The following is a 21257-nucleotide window of genomic DNA, read 5'->3' as shown; positions in this document are numbered from 1 at the left end:
ACAAGGCCCAAACGATTTTAGTGGTCACGTCTGTCAAATCTTAAGGACCAGGGTGGCACACGCCTATAGTCCCAGCTACTCCAGAGGCTAAGGCAGGAGAATGGCGTGAACCCAGGAGGCGGAGCTTGCAGTGAACCGAGATCACGCCACTGCACTCCAGCCTGGGCGACAGAGCAAGACTCTGTCTCAAAAAAAAAAAAAAAATCTTAAGGACTAGGTACTTCCTATATAATCTAAATGGGTTTAGACCACTAAACAATGCAGAGCAGGCCGGGCGTGGTGGGTCACGCCTGTAATCTCAGCACTTTGGGAGGCCGAGGCAGGTGGAACATGAGGTCAGGAGTTCATAGACCAGCCTGGCCCACATAGTGAAACCCCGTCTCTACTAAAAATACGAAAAAAATTAGCCAGGCCTGGTGGCAGGCACCTGTAATCCCAGCTACTTGGGAGGCTGAGGCAAGGAGAATCCCTTGAACCTGGGAGGCGAGGTTGCAGTGAGCTGAGATTGCACCATTGCACTCTTAACCCAGGAGACAGTGAGAGACTCCATCTCAAAAATAAAATAAAATAAAATAAAAATGCAGAGTAACCTATATAGCATCAAAATCAGAATTTGTCAAAGAAATTTGAATACTTAAATTATGTTTTACTTTTTATTAAGGCAATATGTAAAGATACTTTTAAAAAACACAAATACACAGTAGAGTAAGACATAAAACTGGAGATACCCTAACTATTCTGGATTCCCTCTTTAGGAATTTCTTCTTATATACATACATATGTAAATAAGTATATAAGTACATAAATAATTATTAATAAGTAAGAAGCCTATGATATTCTTTTTCTTTCTTTCTTCCCTTCTTTCTTTCCTTTCTTCTTTCTTTTCTTTCTTTTATCTTTAGACTTCCTATTATGGAAGAAGAGTTTTTTGTTTTTTGTGTTTTTTTTTGAGACGGAGTCTTACCCTGTTGGCCAGGCTGGAGTGCAGTGGCACGATCTTGGCTCATTGCAAGCCCCACCTCCCGGGTTTACGCCATTCTCCTGCCTCAGCCTCCCGAGTAGCTGGGACTACAGGCGCCCGCCACCTCGCCCGGCTAATTTTTTATGTATTTTTAGTAGAGGCAGGGTTTCACCATGTTAGCCAGGATGGTCTTGATCTCCTGACCTCGTGATCCTCCTGCCTCGGCCTCCCAAAGTGCTGGGATTACAGGCTGGAGCCACCATGCCTGGCCTGGAAGAAGAGTTTTTATACTCATCTAAACCCTCACCATATCTTCCTGATAGAAGTTCAATCAACATTTTGCATTTTAACATTCAACATTTAAATTATTATCCTATGATTACATTTCCTTTCTTATATAATTTGTTTTCCTTGTGGTTAGTAATTTTCCCATTTTGGGGACTAGGGTAGTTTTACAATCACCTATGTTAATTTGAACTACAAATCCTCTTTCAGTAGACACAAATGCATCAAGTAATTTCTCAGGGTCTTTCCCCCTTGAAGATGCATCTCCCAAAGCCTGTTATCCTCCTCCAGTTCGTACTTGTTTCTTTAGACTTGCCTTTGCCCTTCCTCTAGAAATTTCTTTTGCTTCTTTCCTTAGTTATATTAATTTATGGATCTCATATGCTGTTAACATTTTTGGATAGAGGGTAACCTCTGGTAGCTTCCTGAGAAACACTGGAAATAACCAATTATTACATCAATAAATAATTAATTAGAGGATGGCTCATCCATATAGCTAAATGCCAAGCAGCCACCTTGAAAAGGTGTTGAACCTACTGAGTGATCTTCCCTTCCCTTTTAAGAATAAGCATTTTAAGAGTAAGATTGATATACATCAAAATGTGAACCTTGAGAATGCAAGTTGAAGGACTTTGAAACTGGATACAAGTTTCCTACATTAGGAGAAATAAAAGCAAGGAAAACAAGCCATTCTTGAAAAGAAACATCAAGGAAGGCTTTAAAAAGTCAGAAAATGGGCCAGGCGCAGTGGCTCACACCTGTAATCCCAGCACTTTGGGAGGCTGAGGCAGGTGGATCACGAGGTCAGGAGTTGAGACCAGCCTGGCCAACATGGCGATACCCCATCTCTACTCAAAATATAAAAGAATTAGCTGAGCGTGGTGACACATGCCTGTAATCCCAGCTGCTCGGGAGACTGAGGCATGAGAATCACTTGAACCTGAGAAGCAGAGGTTTCAGTAAACCAAGATTGCGCCCCTGTACTCCAGCTTGGGTAACAGAGTGAGACTCCATCTCAATTAAAAAAAAAAAAAAAAAAAAGTCAGAAAATATGTAACACCAAATATAACGCTTATAACAACAAACATAAATACTTGTAACACCCCTGTAAATAAAAGAGAGCCTAATACAATCATATGCCATTTATAAGAAAGACATCTCAAAGTAGCCAAATAATAAAAGTACAAGACTGGGCAGATACCTCAGCCAAATGCATACAAAAAGAAAGCATAGTCTAAAGTCACTTCAGCCTAAAGTAGACCTCAAAGCCAAAACAGGGACAAAAAGCATTATTTTATGTCAGGAAAAGGAACATTTAATAATGGTTTATAGTTGTCTTGGATCTATGTATTGAATCTTCTGATGTAGAAATATAGACAGTAGGAACAGTCCCTCCTCACTCACCCTGTGAAGCTGTAAGATATGGTAAAACCCTTGCGTTGACACCATTAAAGAACTGTTCTTGGGCTGGGCACGGTGGCTCACGCCTGCAATCTCAGCACTTTGGGAGGCCAAGGCGGGAGGATCACCTGAGGTCAGGAGTTCGAGACCAGCCTGACCAACTTGGAGAAACCCCTGTCTCTAATAAAAATACAAAATTAGCCAGGTGTGGTGGCGCATACCTGTAATCCCAGCTACTTGGGAGGCTGAGGCGGGAGAATCGCTTGAACCTGGGAGGCGGAGGTTGCGGTGAGCCGAGATTGCGCCGTTGCACTCCAGCCTGAGTAACAAGAGTGAAACTCCGTCTCAAAAAAAAAAAAAAAAAGAACTGTTCTTACTGGGGAGACAGCGTACAAATAAAGACAATATTGAGTAGTATGAGGAAAAGGAAAAGAGGGTGAGGGCACACAGACTGAAGGGATTAGGGAGCGTGAAATGGTGATTTCATAGGGTGATTAGTTTAAAAATGCCCAAAAATCATTAGCTTTCTGATGAATCACCCGTTATCCTTTACTATAGCCAAAAATAAATAAACGCTAGGAATAAACGCTAGTGCTGCCATTTCGAGGATGTCATATAGTCATCCACACTTTAACCTTTTGAGTGTGGCTTCTTTTATTAGCATAATGCATTTGAGATTCATTCACCAGTAGTTCACTCTTTTTTAGTGCTGAGTAATAGTCCATTGTATGCCTATTCCATGGTTTGTTTATTCATTCACTGTGTAAAGAACATTTAGATTGTTTTCGGTTTTTGGCAATTAAGACACTGTACAGTTGGCCCTCTGTATTCGAGGGTCCCATATCTGCAGATTCAAGCAACTGTGGATTAGGGAAAATAATGGATGGTTGCGCCTATACTGAAGATGTACAGGCAGACTTTTGTTCTTTTCATTATTCCCTAAACAATATAACAACTATTTACGTAGCATTTTCATGGTACTATTATAAGTAATGTAGACAGGTCTTAAAGTATTAACATATGGGAGGATGTGTGTAGGGTGTATGCAGATACTCTGCCATTTTATATAAGGGACTTGAGTATGCATGAATTTTTTTAATTTGCTGTGGGTTGGGATTGTCGTGGAACCAATCCCCCACAGATGACATGGGCCAACCTTCGTATACAGGCTTTTGTGTGAGCCTAAGTTTTCATTTCATTTGAGTCAATACCTAGGAGTAGGATCACTGGGTCATATGGTAGATGTGTGTTTAACTTTATAAAAAATTACCAAACTATTTTCCAAAGTGGCTGTGCCATTTTGCATTTCTACCAGCAACAGATGAATTCTAGGTATTCACCATCCTTGTTAGCCCTTGGTATTGTCCATCTTTATTAAATTGTAGTCTTTCTAATAGACGAGCAGTAGTATCTCACTGTAGTTTTAAGTTGCATTTTCCTAATGCATCTTTTGATGTGCTTAAGATCTGTATATCTTTGGTGAAATGTCCAAATGTTGTTATCATTTTTAAAAGTTTGATAGTTTTCTAATTTTTCAATTTTGAGAGTTCTTTGTCCTTTCTATATATAAGTCTTTTATTGGATAAGTAATTTGCAATTTTTGTCCTCCCAGTCTGTGACCTATTTTGGGTTAATTGTTGTATGTGGTGCAAAATATGGGTTGAGATTCATCTTTTTGCGTATGGGTATTCAATTGTTCTAGCACTGTTTGTTGAAACAACTGTTTCTCAATTGAATTGCCTTTGTACCTTTGTGGAAAATCAACAAAGGTCTATTCCAGGACTCTCTGTTCCTTTGATCTATATGTCTTTCCTTTTGTCACACTGGCTTGGTTACAGTAGCTTTATAGTAAACCTTGAAATCAGGTAGTGTGAGTCTTCCACCACTGTTCTTTTTAAAATTCTTTATTCTAGTTCCTTTGTCTTTCCATAGATATACATTTTAGAAGTCAGTTTGTTGCTTTTTGCCCAACAAATCCTGCTGACATTTTGATTGGATTTCACTGAATCTATCAATCAGTTGAGGCCGAATTAACAGCAGTATTGAGTCTTCCAATCCATGAACAGTTTGTCTCTCTATAGGTCTTTGACTTCTTTCATTAGTGTTTTGTAGTTTTCAGCATACAGAGATGTCACATATACTTTGTTAGATTTATAACCAAATGTGTCATAAACCTTGGTATAACTAAACATTTAATGTTTTTTAGTTTTAATGGAACTTTTAAGTTTTCAATTTCAAGTTGTTCAGTATTAATATATAGAAATAGGATATTTAAAATATGCATTGACTTTTTTTGCAGCCTTGCTAAACCCACTTATTCTGAAAGGGGTTTGTTGTTTGTTTTTGTGTATTGTAGATTGTTTGGAATTTTCTGTCTAGATAGTCATGTCCTCTGCAAATAGAGACATTGCTATTTCCTCCTTTTCAATCTATGCTTTTGATTTTGTTTTCTTACTTTGTAGTGTTGAATAGGAGTGGTGAGAACACACATCCTTCCCTTGTTCCTGATCTTAGAGGGATAGCTTTCAGTTTTTCACGATTCAACATGATATTAACTGTAGGGTTTTTCGTAACTGCCCTTTATCAGGTTGAAGTTCCCTTGTATTTCTACTTTGCTAAGTTTTTAAAAACCATTAGTGGATATTAAGTTTTGTCAAATGCTTTTTTACGTCTATTCAGATGGTCGGACGGTGTTTCTTCTTTAAGTCTGTTGATGTGATGAATTAGATTATCACCTTTGGGATGTTGACCTAGCCTTGCACTCCCAGGGCAAACACCATTTTTTCCTTCTGTGCATCATCTTTTTTTAATATATATTGCTGGATTTGATTTACTAATATTTTGTTAAGAATTTTTGAGCATTTGTTTATGAGTAATATTTATATGTGGTTTTGCTTTATTGCAATGTCTTTTTCTGATTTCATTATCAGGGTAAGGTTTGTCTCTTAGAGTGGATTGAGAAATGCTTCTTCCTCTTCAGTTTTTTGAAGAGTTTGTATACAATTGGTGTTACTTATTCCCTACCTGTTTGGTAGAATTTTCTAATAAAGCTATGGTTTCTTTGTGAGAAGATTTTTAATTACAATTTCATTTTCTTTAATACATAGAAGGCTATGCAGGTTACCATTTCTTGAGTGAGTTTTAGTGGTTGTGTCTTTTAAATAATTTATCCCTTTCATCTTAGTTGTCAAATAGTTTGTCATAAAGTCATTCCTAGTATTTTCTTATTATCTTTTTAATATCTGTGGGTTCTTAATGATATTACTTCTTAAAAATTCCAGATATTGGCAATTTGTGTCCTTTTCTCCTTTTTCCTGATTACCTTGGCTAGAGGTTTGTCAATACCACTGATCTTCTCAAAGAAGGAACATTTGGTTTCATTGATTTTTTTTTTCTTTTTTCTGTTTTCCATTTCATTGATTTCTTTATCATTTCCTTTCTTCTCCTTACTTTGGATTTAATTTGCTCTTTTCTAGTTTTTATTTAGGTAAGAGCCCAGATCACTGATTTGAAAACTTTCTCATGTTGAGAAAATGATTTAATTCAACATGGATTTATTGCATACCTCCTTACGTGATTTTTGGAAGGTGCTTTGGAAAATACTGAGCTATCAAATGAGTCCCTAGTGTTCAGAAGGCTAGTTGCATTTTCGAAAGTGAGTTTTTTCCCCTTGAATATCACCGTAAGGCTCTGTTTGGTTACATGTACAGGGTTTTAGAGTATGAAGATCATTGGAAACTGTCATAGTGCTGCAGTTGATCCTTGAAGGGTAGAGAGGATTCAGTGAAGCAGAGGTGGGGAGTTGATCACAGAGTTGGAGAGAATCTGAGAGGTTGGCAAGCCCATCTCCCATCACAGAGTTGGAGAGAATCTGGGAGGTTGGGTACTGAGGCCCAAAGTTAATACAAGATCAGATAGACAGATGATAGAAATAGATGGGTCTGGCTAGAAGAGAGTTGGGTTTTTTTGGTTGTTGTTTGGTGGGCGGTGGGATAGCAAGAAGCGTGGCGGAATGAAGTGTGCAGCAGGCTGTAATGTAGGTCTCAAATTTTAGACAATGATAATAGCATGTACAGACGCAAGAAGAACGCCATCTTGAATGAATTAGGAGGCAGTTTGATTTGAGTTAATTTGTGTGCTTTGATTTCTTTAATGTGTATACTACTTTCAAAAAGCCATAAACGACTTAGTATAGTGGAGTTCTATAGAAATTGCTAAGACCAGGAAAATTCAGGGGTCTGAAGATTCATATTGAGAGTGAATAAGCAAAGACTTGGTAAAATCATGGTTTATAGGTGAAGAACCAGCCAGCAAGGAATAAATGCCTCATTTATAGATACATAGTTTGTGGCAGAGCTAGAACTAGAAAAGACTCCAGGCCCCATTATCTTGCCAGTGCCCACACGGCACCTAGCCCTGGGTTTCTCTCAGCAGACCTTTATTAAAGCTAGCTATGGCTCACCAAGGCTGTTAATGCTGAGAATAAAGAAGTAACACAGTCTCGGATCTCAAGCAATGCATTCTAGTTGGCAGTCAACTGCAGTATTGTTTGTCTGATTCTAAAATACACTTAAAAGAAGGCAACAGGCCGGGCACGGTGGCTCAAGCCTGTAATCCCAGCACTTTGAGAGGCCGAGACATGCGGATCACGAGGTCAGGAGATCGAGACCATCCTGGCTACACGGTGAAACCCCGTCTCTACTAAAAATACAAAAAAAAATAATCCAGGCGAGGTGGCGGGCGCCTGTAGTCCCAGCTGCTCGGGAGGCTGAGGCAGGAGAATTGCGCAAACCCGGGAGGCGGAGCTTGCAGTGAGCGGAGATCTGGCCACTGCACTCCAGCCTGGGCGACAGAGCCAGACTCCGTCTCAAAAAAAAAAATAAATTAAAAAAAAAAAGAAGGCAACATTGAGAGACCTGAGGGAGAGTGTCTGGGAAGGTATTCCTAGAGGAGGTGAAGCTGGATTGAGGCCAAAGGGACATGCAGGAGATAGCCCAGTGGTTGTGGGTCTAGGAAGAGTATGTTGGAAGAAAGGATATAGTGTGACCTCTGTGTAGGTAAATGAATAAAGGAGGCAGACATCAACTATGTACTATGAATGTTGGCTGTGGCAGCCAGAAGGAAGAATAACACCAGGTTATGAGCTATCAGAATGAAAATAGGGCCGGGTGCCATGACTCACACCTGTAATCCCAACACTGTGGGAGGCCGAGGCAGGTGGATCCCTTAAGCCTAGGAGTTCAAGACCAGCCTGGGCAACATGGCAAAACCCTGTCTCTACAAAGATACAAAAATTAGCCGGGCATGGTGGCACCTGCCTGTGGTCCCAGCTACTCAGGAGACTGAGGTGGGAGGATTACTTGAGCCCAGGAGACAGAGGTTGCAGTGAGCTGAAATCACACCACTGCACTGCAGCCTGGGCAACAGAGAAAGACTCTGTCTGAAAAAAGAAAAAGAAAAAAGAAATTAGACTTGAGGGGCAGGACAGTACTATGTTCTTTGTAAATCTCAGTTTATACATAGAATATATGAATGGATTTGTTTAATAATATTATATAAAAAGAATATGACATAGTGAACACAGCACTTATTTCTCTTTCATGGAAGTTATTTATGCCTAACTGCTGTGAAATCCTCCTTGGGCACCTGAGACATCCACCAGAGGAAAAGCAAGCACAGCATGGCAAGCAGCGAAAAAGCTACTTGGGCCAGGCCCTGTGAGCTCAATTCCTTTCTAGGCAATGACAAACTTGTTTCATATTGTTGAGAACACACACAGATGCTAGAGGCAGACAGGCCTGGGTCCTCATCCCAGCAACCTTGCCCCTTTTTAGCTGTGTCACTTGGGAGGATTACCTAGCCTCCCTGAGGAACTTTTTCTCATCTGTGAAATAGGGATAATAATATTCATAAGTGATTAGAAATTCTGCATCCTCTACTGGGAATTTTGTCCGTGAGCTAGATATGGGTTTGATTTTTCACCTTTTTATTTGAAAATTTTAGTTGGATCCTTAAATTATTAATCACTTTAAAATCATGTGCGATTCTTTTGTTATGTTTGGTGTATAAAACATGTTGACTTGAGACAATGTTTATAGATGTTTATCCTCCTTCAACTTTCTTTCCTCTCAGTGTTTAATACTTTTTTTCCTCCTTTAAGATGAAATTAGCAATGATTCCTCTCTGGTTGTGGGTGTACTTGAAGCCATTCTGAAAGGCCATGGTTTCCAAATCTGGCCAGGTGTCAGAATCACCCGGGGAGCTTATTTAAGGAAGGGTTTTTAATCCTCATCTCCCAGAGTTGAATGATTTAGTGAGGTGGAGTGCCAGGAAATACATTTTTATAAAACTTCCCAGTTGAATTTGATATGCGGCAGGGTTTGAGAATCAAGGTTAATTAGGCATATAAAGTCATCCAGGCAAACGATGTGTGGAGTAAGCCTGAGTTACTGTTATTTACCCCCAGAGACTCTGGCATAAGAATAGGAGATAATGAGGGGGCTTGATTAGATTTAGGACTGTATAATGGGGTTGGAGGCGTTAACTTGGCTTGAGAGGAGTAGTTACTAATATTTTATAGGCTATTACTGCAACTTTATTATATCAAATATTTTAAAACCAGGCAAATGGTCACTTTCTTTTTTTTTTGTTTGTTTTGTTCTGTTTTATAGATCGTGAGGACCAGTCAATTCTTTGCACGTAAGTAAATGTTGAATGTTCAGATTTGTTTTTGATTTTCTTGGAAAGTGGAGCAATTATTTTTGTCTGGGGGGAGGGGAGAAGTAGAGCAGTAATTTTTAAGAGTTTGATGTAAACCTTGCAGTTATTTTAAGACTAAGATTATGTAAGTTGCTTAAATTGGGTGTTAATGTTTAGTTGTCAGTCTGGGCTTTTCACACATTTTGTAATGTTTATCTGTGAAACTGACATCTTTAGTTCATATGTCCAAGTATAGGCCTACTGGACGTTTCGGTAATTTATTCTTTCTACTCAATAAGCATTTACTGAATATCATGTGCCTACGGTACTGTGTGCTCAGTGTTAAACATTCACAGGAGAATAAAACAATATCCACCACGGGACACAATTAGATTTGCACTTTAGAAAGATTACTTTGGCGGCAGTGTGAAAAATGGAGTGGAGTAAGAGTTGAAACAAGAGGACCAGTTAGGAGGCTATTCAGTCATCTAAGCAAGAAATGGTGAGGACTTCAGGTATAGAAGTGGTTGTGAACCTAGAGAGAAGTGGTTGAATTTAAGCAGTGTTCAGTTTAGGAGGCAGACTTAGCAGGACTTGGTGATTTACATGCATCAGGAAAAGGAGTTAAGAGAGAAGGTGAGTGGGTGAGATGAGCAGCAGCGTGTGCATTGGACCCAGCAGTGGAGAATGGAGGGTGCTGGAGTGGACTGGGGATAGCGAGAAGGTGGAAGCCAGGTGGCAGTTGAGGCATGAAGGGGAGGTGAAAATGTTAAAAATAAAATACAATTTTAAAGAAACTCAAGTATAAACCTACTTTCAGATAGTTTGAGAAGGTGAAGAGTAGTTGAGTGGTGGTAAGAGATCAATAGGATTTTAGTTGTTATTGGTGGTGTTTTAAGTGTGACCAAGATTCCACGCTGATGAGAGGAAGACAACTTTTTGGGAGTGGCTGGGATGGGGGCAGGAAAGAGAGTTGAGAGAGCAAGGAGGGTGATGAAGTGCAGAGCACAGGGGTTGGGTATCTGGACACAGTGAGGTCCTAATGGGGGGCGTGGCCCTTCTCCAGTGATGGGGCCAAGGAAGCAGATGAGTACCAATATGGGTAAGTAGGGATGGGGAGCTGTGAATTGAGAAAATTCTAATCTAATGGTTTTTCTGTGAAGTAGAAGACTTGGTATTTAATAAGAAAGGGGAGGAGTGGCAGGATAGGAGGTTTGAGGAGATGAGAGTTAATTGGCTTTGTTATATGAATTTTCTGCTAGCATTGTTTAGCCTTGAGGAGTTATATAAATTAGCTTTTTCTGAACAGCAAATCACCCTGAAACTTAGTGGCTCAAATCAGCATAGTTCTACAGGTTTCCCAGCAGTTGGATTGGGCTCAGCTGGGCGGTTCTGCCGATCTGGGCCAGACTCAGCTTTCTCACTGAAGGCTCACTCCTGTGTCTGCAGACAACTGTGGTATGACTGGCTGACTGTTGGTGGGGGTGCCTTGGTTTCTTCTCCACCTGCGTCTCTTTCTTCAGCAGTCTTGCCCCAGCTTTTAACATGGTAGCAATGTTCAACAGCAGCAAGAGGGCAAGCTCCAGTGTGTAAGCAGTGTTCAAGTTTCTGCTTGTGTCACATTCTGCTGTCCCATTCCCAAGCAAGACATGGCCAAGGCATGGCATGAGTCAGGTGGGAAACATCATAAAGTGAGGCATGAAACAATTGGGGCCATTACTTTAGTCGATCCACCACGGATATGTTGGAATACAACCAAATCCAGGTGGAGACTTGTACCTTCTCTTAGATGGAGTGGTTTGATGAAGACTTTTGGGACCGTCTGAAAGCAGGAAGCACTTAGGGAGGGAATGACTTGCTGTTTGACAGAACGAAAGTTCGTGAGTACTGATTTTGTTACCCAAAGTGACCATTACAGACGCTAGCACTTACAATTAGATGATCAACACCGTTTTAGTTAGTACCTTGTCACCAATTAATAGACTTGGATTTATGAGGTAAGTCTTCTAGCACCTGGGTTTATCTCTTCTTGGGTACAAAGTGGCAGTCATCAAGTACCATGTTTGTTTTCTTCCATTTTTTTTTAAATTGCTTTTTCCATTTTATTATGAATATTTTCAGACATAAAGCACAGTTGAAAGAATTTTGCAGTGAACACCCATGTGTCTACCACCTAGATTCTACTGTTAATATTTCACTGTACTTGCTTTATCCTGTCATCCACCAGTCCTTCTTACACTGTTTATGTTGAGAGGAAAACTTTTCCTCTTGCAGCTTGGGTTCAGAATTTGGGGACCTGCAAGTTAACTGACAATGGACAGATTAACAGAGAAAAGATAAGACTTATTTACACAAGTGTACTCAGTGATGAGTCTCTTGTGGAATTATAGAAATAAAAGGTGTATATCCTTTCCTTGACAAAAGGGTCCCGTGAAGTTTAAGGCTTCAGTGGGAAAGTGTGGAGGGTTCTCTGTCTAATTGATGCTAATGAACAGTTGGGTTCACATTTTGCAGTGCTAAAGGGCACGCTTTTCTCAATCTGGGAACCTCCCTGGGAGGGGTCAATGGCAGCTGCATATACTGGGGGTTCTGCTAAAGTTTAGATGATGTTTCCTTATGTGGCTGCTGAGATGTTTTCAGTTTAAAGTGATTTTCATACCACTTTAGTGGGCTATTAATCCCTTCATTTGATACATTTCAACTTCAATTGTAGATAGACAGCAGTACACTTTCCCCTAAGTACTCAAGCATACAGTGTTAACTGAAGCCCAGTATTTTCATCTTTTTCTTTGGAAGCAAAATTTACTTAGAATTAAATGCACAAAGCTTAAGTATTCATTTCCTGAGTCCTTGCATAACCTGAACGCTTAACCAGATGTAAACAATAATACCATCACCCCAGGAAGTTCCTTCTCTTGTCCCCCGTACATACCTACCTCCACCTCTCTCAGCCTCATTATAGTTTAAAATTTTTTAGATACCCCTGATATTTAGTAACAGCTTTTCATGTTCATATCTATTATAAAGTTACATCATGACCTGAAAAATATGAAAAAGTGAAACAGTGTATCTTAGATTTAAGAAAATATTATATGTTCCATGGTGCCTTTGAGGATCCACCAAATACGGTACCCCAGGTGCATGTGACTGGTATCTTCGTAAACTTAGTCCACCGCCAAGCTAATTAAGTTTTCTGCATGAGGTAACTAATTAGGGGCAATCACTCTGTGATTTTCCCCATGCTCATGTTAAATAAATTTATATGCCTTTTCTTTTATTAAAAAACTATTTAGTCAACTTCACAAACTTTACATATGTAGCTATATACATATATATATGTGTGTGTGTGTGTGTGTGTATATATATATATGTAGTACAACCAAAAGAAAATACAGGCCAGGCGCAGTGGCTCACGCCTGTAATCCCAGCACTTTGGGAGGCTGAGGTGGGCAGATCACCTGAGGCTGGAAGTTCGTGACCAGCCTGACCCACATAGAGAAACCCCATCTCTACTGAAAATACAAAATTGGCCGGGCATGGTGGCACATGCCTGTAATCTCAGCTACTCAGGAGGCTGAGGCAGGAGAATCAGTTGAACCCAGGAGGCGGAGGTTGTGGTGAGCTGAGATTGCGCCATTGCACTCCAGCCTGGGCAATAAGAGCGAAACTCTGTCTCAAAATAAATAATAAAATAAATAAATACAACTAGATACAACATGGTTTTATTATTATTTCTTAATCAGTATTAAGTAGTTTGATAGCATCTCCTTAAGCTTTTGAGAAAGAAAACCTTTTTATGTGAGGAATGCAAGCCTCTTTAAGTTATCAGGCCCAGAGAGGCATTGGAATGAAACAAGTTTCACTCCCTCCTTGAACTAGGTAGTTACCTCTTAAAGCCACCTGTTACATGTGCTCTAGACTAACTGATGCCGGATAGCCAAAAAATGCCGTACACTAGATACTATAACTCATCCCCTATGGTTCAGCAATGTGTATCCAATCACTAATCAATGTTATCTCTATAAACCAGTGAGAATTCCTGTCACACAGCTTTGTATCAGCCCACTCCTTGTTCCCTCTTTCCTTTAAAAACTGCTTGTAACAAAGGCCCAAGGCAAGTTGAAGTGTGTCCTGGGCAGCTGGCTTCAACCTTGGCCCAAATACGCTTTCTATATTAATTTTGCCTCAGCATCTTCCTTTAGGTCAACATTTCACTTTTTTAGTCATTTATTCTGTAATTTACTTTTCCCCCAAAAGGATAAACTTCTTAATTTACACTCCAGCCTTATCTGCCCATAGTTCCCCAGGTAACCTTTTGTTTCTGCAGACTCAGGCCAGGCCTTGTGAGCTCCCACTTGCAAGCCACCTGTTTAATGCTTATTTATCTGAGTATCCTAGTATTCTTGTGTGTGGTGAAGACACTCGGGCTGCATGCATCCTCTCTCAGGAGAGAGTAGTCTTTCACACTTGCACCCCCATAGAACTGGAAGTGAAATCCTGCTTCAGTGTAATCCTCATGTCGATTTTCCTTCTCATCAGAATTAAAATTCACAAAGCAGTCACCCTTGATGAGGAAATTACTCTGTTCTCTTACACCCCCCTTTTAAAGAATACTCTGTTTCTATTTTATGACTCTAACTGCTTTAGGCAAGTTGGTTTTCTCCTTTTAAGTATATTTGGGTATAATGTAAAAATTATAAAATAATGGTTGCCTCACAATGGCCTGTTAAGATGTGACAATCGATGTTTTTGTAAAGGAATCTTATCTATTATATACAAATATTACATTAAGTAATGATGGCGAAGCCAGCCAGCCAGGATTGAGAACAGTTGATTCCTGCTAGGAATAACATACCTTAAAAGTTTTAAGGTATGTTAAGGCAACTAAATTGATAGAATTGATTAAACAACTAAGGCAACAGTGTAATGTAGTTGAAAAAACATTGTGTGGTCAGATAGAACTCTAGTGTTCTTCTCTTAGCTCTGCCAGGAACTGTGTGATTCTGGATCAGATTGTCAGCCTCTCTAAACCCTATTTCTGTATGAGAATAACTGTTTAGGGGCAATCACTCTGTGATTCTCCCCACGCTCATGTTAAACGAATTTGTGTGTGTTTTCTCTTGTTTAAAAAAAAGAATAAGAGTAATTATTTAGTCAACTATGTAGTCGATTTGCTTTTCTAATGACCCTATTTTAGATGTCCTCAAGTCCTAAAACTTTAGGAATTATTAGATGGCTGTAGCTGTGTGTCTCACTTTCGATGACATCTATGTTATGGAAGAAAAAGAAGTATCAAATCAACTTGTAAATAAAAATTTAAAATGTTCTAGGCAGATATGCAAGGAAAGTGAACATATCTTTGGAAGTGTTCTCTCCGTTAATCTTTGCAATACCTCTGTTGTGTCCATTTACTGTCACATTATCCAAGACCTGATACGAGCTAGTGCCAGTGCGATAGGGGAGACTTGAGCCCAAGCCTATCTTGATCACAAAATCTCTGCTCTTCACAGTAAGCTGCTTTCTAAAGAGAGTTTGGAAACTGTAGGAAGTTATCTACTAATGTTGTATGTTTTTATAGGTATAGATAATAGAGGGGGTAATATGTTTATGGTGTTTTTCAGATTGAGGCTGTCTAAAACAAGAACTTCAAGCAGAGGGTGATTTTTGAAGCTAGGCTGAATTCAGTGTTACAAATATCCAGACAAAATAAAATACCTATATTTTTACCAATAAAGATCTGAAAAAGGGGTTTCTTTTTGAATTCCTTCTGGAAATCCCCATGGTCCAGAAGGAATTCAAAGTCTCAGAATTGGTCACGTGTTAATGATCTGCATCACTGTTTCTTTAGGCTGTTGTTTTTTATGTTTTTGTTTTGGATTGCACATCCCTTTGAGAAGCCAAAGCTGTAGACCTATTGAGGAAACGCAAATATGTTCATGTTTAGAAACTCCTGATCTTTTGTGTCCGAATGTGCTTCAACAGATTCAGGACACCCCCAGCTAGAAGCCTCCTTGCTTCGTTTTTGTTAGCTTTGTTTTGGAGGGTTTCTTCAAAACACTTTTTTTTGAAGGGTTTCTTTTCCAAAAGAGCATGATGCTGGGTCTGCAGCCTTTCCCCTTAACCATAGTCCCTGTCTTAGACCAGCAGTGAAACAGCCAGCTACTTAAAGGGTAAGACTGCTTCACCGTTACATCTCATTTTGTTGATGGAAATGAGGTCAGATTCCCTTTGTCCTCACTCGTTGAGGTTTTGGCCTGTTGTTCATGTTTCAGAGGATTCTCCTAACTAATTTTCTTAGACAGAAGTCTGCTGAGCTTTCTTTTTGGCTCTCTTCCCTCTGCTTTTGTTCAAGCTGCTCTTAGTTACCTCCTCTGTTTCCATCTGGAACAGATGTGCCATTTCTCATTGTTTCATTTTGTTTTCTCTATTTTCCCAAGGTCTACACTCCTTTGATCCTGCCACCTCCTTCATTAAAATCAGATTTTAAAAATTTCCATTACCATCATCATCGTCATCATTGATCATTATCATAACTATTGGTATCACCACTACCATTTATTGAGAGCCTTTTGGCCAGGACAGTGCTAGGCCCTTTCCCGCATTATCTCAGTCCTGTGGAGTCTCATTTTAAAGGCATGTAACCTCAGCCTCAGAGAACTGAGTAACTTGCCTAAAACTCCATAGCTAGGGAGTGGCAGAAGGATTTGAATCTAGGTAGGTCATTTTGATTCTGTAGCTCAGGTTCTTAACCACTGTCCTAACTATTGATTCATAAACTTTAGTAATTCAAATCACCTCATGTATAGTGGATGAATATTTGAGTGGACAATAATGGATAATGTTTACTGAATGCCACTTACATACTTTAGTTGGGCTGTATTTTTTCTTCAACAACCCTATGCATTAGGAGCTATTATCCCCATTTTATAGTGGGCAGTGTAAGACCCAGAGTCTATCCTCTTGGGAGCTCAACAGTAAGATTTTGAATATATCTTATCTTTGAAGCCATATTTTCTCTAGCAGACTTACCTTAGACCTGAAGTATGTAAAATGTAGCAGGGTTCATAAGCAATTGTTGAAGTATGGCTGCCTAAGTATGACAGGCAGGAAAAAATGCTTTAGGGTCACACTGAAGCATGTCCAGTGAGGGGGTTAGCTGGGAAACCACAGAGACAAACCAGGCTGGAAAGTAACAATCATCACTATATTTGAGACAAGTCATCGTCAGTCTGAAAAAGAGGCCCATTTCGTGGCATAATAAGAAATTATCTTTTTGAAACCAACAACCAATCTCACGATTAACATGGAAACACTCAGTATTTCTAATAATGCTGAGAACAAAACAGAGAGACCACTGTCATAGCTATTTAAGAAATTACACTTGAATAAAACCCAGATTCTTTACCATGACCTCCAGGGTCCCTGGCACCCCTCCCCTTCCTGCTCCATCTGTCTCTCTTGCCACTCCCTCCCCTGATTGTTATTTATATCAAATCCTGGCACCTGGCCATCAGTCCCTGGACTAGGCCAAGCTCTTTTCTGCTTTGGGGTCTTTACATGTACCTCTCTCATCTTCCTGAACACATTCCCAGCTCTTCACTTGCCAGTTCTTGCTCGTCTTTCAGGAACCTTTCCCCTGACCTTCATATCTACAGGAGGGGGCTGTCCTTCCTTCTCTTTTTCCTTTTAGTGTCTTTTGTAGCGTTCCTTATATCCTTGTAATCTAATAATCTTACCTGTTTTTCTTATTTATTTTCTGTCTGTTCTTCTCACCTTGCGCCCCACAAGGACATGGACAATATTCACACTATATCCCTAGCACTTAGAAGAATGCCTGACACATAGAAGTTGATTTGCAAATGTTTGTTGAAAGAATACGTAATTGAATGAATGAATAGCAACTATTGTCTTATCTGTGTACCAATAGTAGCCAGGTAGAAAATATAATGGTGATGAAAAGAGATTGATAAGAACAAAAATTATTAAAAAGAGCCTAGGAATAAACCTTAAAAATGTGTAGGGTCTACATTTATTCATTGACTCGGCAGTCTATATCAAGCACTTGCTCTGTTGGGCACTGTGATTTTAAGGATAAATAAGGCAAACATGATCCTTGCTTGTTTTGAACTTAGAAAAATGCAAAACTTATACCTGGGAGACACAGGGATAAAGACATCATTTCTCCTAAAAAAAAAAAAAAAAAAAAAAAAGAGGCTGAATATTGATACCATTTAACTCAAAATTCTACCTATCGTTTTTTATTTGGGAGGCAGGGAGAGGGGGAAGAGATAACAGAAAAAAACTATTTGAAGTTGATGTAAAAAATAAACCTCAGAGTCTACCTGATTTCTTTTTGCTCTTTTCAAAAAGAAGGATGATGGTGGGTGCTCTGGTTAGCCACATTTCAGAACCACTGAATATGGTGCTGGCTTGGAAATAAGCCACATGTATGGGGAATAAGAATAAGATAAAGATAACTTTTTTTTTTTTTTTGAGATGAAGTCTCACTCTGTCACCCAGGCTTGAGTGCAGTAGCAAGATCTCGGCTCACTGCAACCTCCACTTCCCAGGTTCAAGCGATTCTCCTGCCTCAACCTCCCGAGTAGCTGGGATTACAGGCGCCCGCCACCATGCCTGTCTAAAAGATAACATTTTAGATCACCTGAGAATGAATGTCTTTGTCAGTCATTGATATTGGGAGGTATGCTGAATCATCCAGGGGAAACAATTAGATTAAATTCTTACCTCAAATCATAAAATTTTTTTCAGATTGAAGCTTCAGCTGTAAAAAGTGAAACTATCAAAGTTGTAAAAGAAAACAACAGATGGATTTAATAATACAGATGATATAAAAGTGAGACTACAGATTGATGTAATCTTGGTTGCCAGAAAGGCCTCTTTTAGCAGGAATAGTGGGCAGAAACCTTAAAATAAAAGTTTGGTAGATTCGAGTGTCTAAGATTCAGACGCTTGTGGATGGCGAATCATTGAAGGAAACTAATGTTACTCTAACATGAGGGGTGGTTAATAAGCTTCACATAGGAAATAGTCTTATAAACCATTAAATGGGTTATATCTGGAATTATCAGCTCTTGCAACTAGAAAGGATCTGATCCAATGCCTGCATTTTACAGATTTGGGATACTGAGGCCCAGAGAAGAAAATGTCCTTACTGAGGCCAACAGTTGGTTACTAGGGTTCCTTCACCCAGTCTTCCCTGAGGTTTAGTTTGTGGTTATCTGGGTGCAGTGTTAAGAAGATAATGAAACCAGTAAGGCTACCGAAAAATTTAAGTTTTGGACACTTCAAACAGTAATTTTTTTTTTTTTTAAGACAGGGTCTCGCTCTGTTGCCCAGGCTAGGGTGCAGTGGCAGAATCACAGCTCGCTGCAGCCTCACCTTCCTAGGCTCAAGAGATCCTCCCACCTCAGCCTCTTGAGTAGTTAGGACTACAGGTGGAAGCCACCACACCCAGCTAATTTGTTACTTTTTTTGTGTGTATATATGGGTCTCATTATGTTGCCTTGGCTGATCTTGAACTCCTGGGCTAAAGCGATTCTCCAGCCTTGGCCTCCCAAAGTGCTGGGATCACAGGCATGAGCCACTGTGGCCGGCCCAAATAGTGTAATTCTAAGTGCAATTCCAAGGAAGAGTCCTGTTAGAAAAATTAGATTTTCAATCCTTAGATTAAATGCTTAGAGGATTATTCATTGGCAATGTATATAATAACATTTTTGAGTTTGGGGGTTTTTTTAAAGAAAAATTAATTAGATATTGAAATTTTTATTATAATCCAAATTGAGAGTTTTGTTGACTGTAAAGTTAGGTTTGCTTTGATCATGTCTTAGGGGAGCTTCAGTGTTTGAGCAGAGGCTGTAATTCAGGTATCGCTGTGTATGTAGCAGCTTGTCTGTATTTCAAGCCTAGTACTGAGTAGAAATGAAAAGCAACTTTCGAAATGTGCCAGCCTTGCTTGTAAATATGAATCATTTAAAGTAGTGGCATTTGTCCTCATTCACAACAAAATTCATAGTATTTACTGATTTTGACAACAAATTATATCTGCCTATGTATCAACACTGGGCAAAGTTACAAGGATTAAAAAGAAACAAACCCAGATTGGGCAGGTGGATCACTTTGGGTCAGGAGTTTGAGACCAGCCTAGCCAACATGGCTAGACCCCATCTCTACTAAAAATACAAAAACTTAGCCAGGTATGGTGGCGTGCGCCTATAGTCCCAGCTACTTGGGAGGCTGAGGCAGGAGAATTGTTTGAACCCAGGAGGCAGAGGTTGTAATGAGCCGAGATCACACCACTGCACTCCAGCCTGGGCAACAGAGCAAGACTTTGTCTCAAAAAAAAAAAAAAAAGGAGTTATACTTGATGTAAATGACGAGTTGATGGGTGCAGCACACCAACATGGCACAAGTATACATATGTAACAAACCTGCACATTATGCCCATGTACCCTAGAACTTAAAGTATAATAATAAAATAAAATAAAATAAAATTTAAAAAAAAGGAAAAGAAAGAAAAGAAACAAAACACAAATAAATAAATATATGAGGCTATAGCCCCTGCCATCAGGAACCCAGCCTATGAGGCCAGCAAATGATGGAAAGATCTTTAACAAGGTGCAAATGAGGCACAACATTGGCACCAGGAAGCAATTCGTCACTAGCATGCTGTGACAGGGGGATCTGAGAAGGCTTTCAGTGGCTTTGAAAATGAGTATCAGTACCAGCATCTCAGAGTTCTTTCAGCTCCTTCAGATTAAATCATATTAATTTAATTGTTTTAGGGATTCTCTGTTTGCAGTGCTGGTCATGTTTATGGTACTGAAGAATTTCCTTCATGAATGTTCTAATAAATTTCACTTCTCTGATAGAACCCCCCACCCTCAAGGGAAAAAAGAGTGTCGTGAACATATTCCTGTGTCCTCTTACTGGCATCTATCAAGAAATATTTGGGTTTGCTGGGCGCAGTGGCTCAGGCCTGTAATCCCAGTGCTTTTTTAAAAGGCCGAGGTGAGCAGATCACTTGAGGCCAGGAGTTCGAGACCAGCCTGGCCAGCATGGCCAAACCCCATCTCTACTAAAAATATAAGAATTAGCCGGGCATGGTGGCGGGTGCATGTAATCCCAGCTACTTAAGAGGCTGAGGCACAAAAATTGCTTGAAGCCGGGAGGCAGAGGTTGCAGTGAGCCAAGATCGTGCCACTGCACTCCAGCCTGGGCAACAGAGACTCCATCTCAAAGAAAAAGAAGAATTATTTGGGTTTATTATTTAATACCTTTTACAAGAATAATTTTCTAACTACTGTTGATAGTTATTTTTTCTGTTCTCTTTTTATTTTTATTACTGTTCCAATGCAATTTAATTTTTCAGTTGTAATTTTGGAATGCATGTGCTGTGCTTTTGTTAAAGTAGCCAATATTAATTCTTTCTTTCAGGGGTGAGTCAGGTGCTGGGAAGACAGAAAATACAAAGAAAGTTATTCAGTACCTTGCCCATGTGGCTTCTTCACATAAAGGAAGAAAGGACCATAATATTCCTGTAAGTTCTGCTCTGTTGTTTTTTAAATCTCTTCTTATTCATATATAATTTCAGAAGCAAAAATAAGGAAGCCAGTCTACTCTCACACTGCTATAACTGACAGCTCCCTTGTCCCCACCCACTCCCCGCCACCTACCCAGCAACGCTTTTTTCCACTCCAGGGGCTAGGATACAAGGAAATTGCTGTTAAAGAGGCTTTCTGACAGGGCAAACTGGAATTATGGTTGTGGCTTGATGCCTAATTTCTTGCAAAGATTTGCTGAGAATTGTTCAGCAGTACTTATGAAGACTTATTTTCCACCAAAAGAAGATGCTCGCCTATTTTCAGCCGTTCTTTCTGAACTTGCAGTAGCC

At 39.7% G+C, this 21257-nt stretch overlaps 1 protein-coding gene across 11 annotated transcripts in view; it reads left to right on the top strand.

The window, feature by feature from the left end:
* Positions 1-21257, top strand: part of LOC105474109 (myosin heavy chain 10) — a 153887-nt gene that overhangs the window by 31949 nt on the left and 100681 nt on the right. For all 11 annotated transcript variants that reach the window (XM_011728488.3, XM_011728500.3, XM_011728518.3 and 8 more), the window contains 2 exons: positions 9319-9346; positions 20801-20903. In XM_011728488.3, the coding sequence (XP_011726790.1) occupies positions 9319-9346; positions 20801-20903 (131 nt within the window). The remainder of the gene's footprint in view (positions 1-9318; positions 9347-20800; positions 20904-21257) is intronic.

This window comes from Macaca nemestrina, chromosome 17 (assembly GCF_043159975.1).
Source record: "Macaca nemestrina isolate mMacNem1 chromosome 17, mMacNem.hap1, whole genome shotgun sequence".
In the NCBI taxonomy this organism is placed as follows: domain Eukaryota; kingdom Metazoa; phylum Chordata; class Mammalia; order Primates; family Cercopithecidae; genus Macaca; species Macaca nemestrina.
The sequence above is the reverse complement of the archived record's forward strand: the minus strand, read 5'-3'. Positions and strand labels throughout refer to the sequence as shown.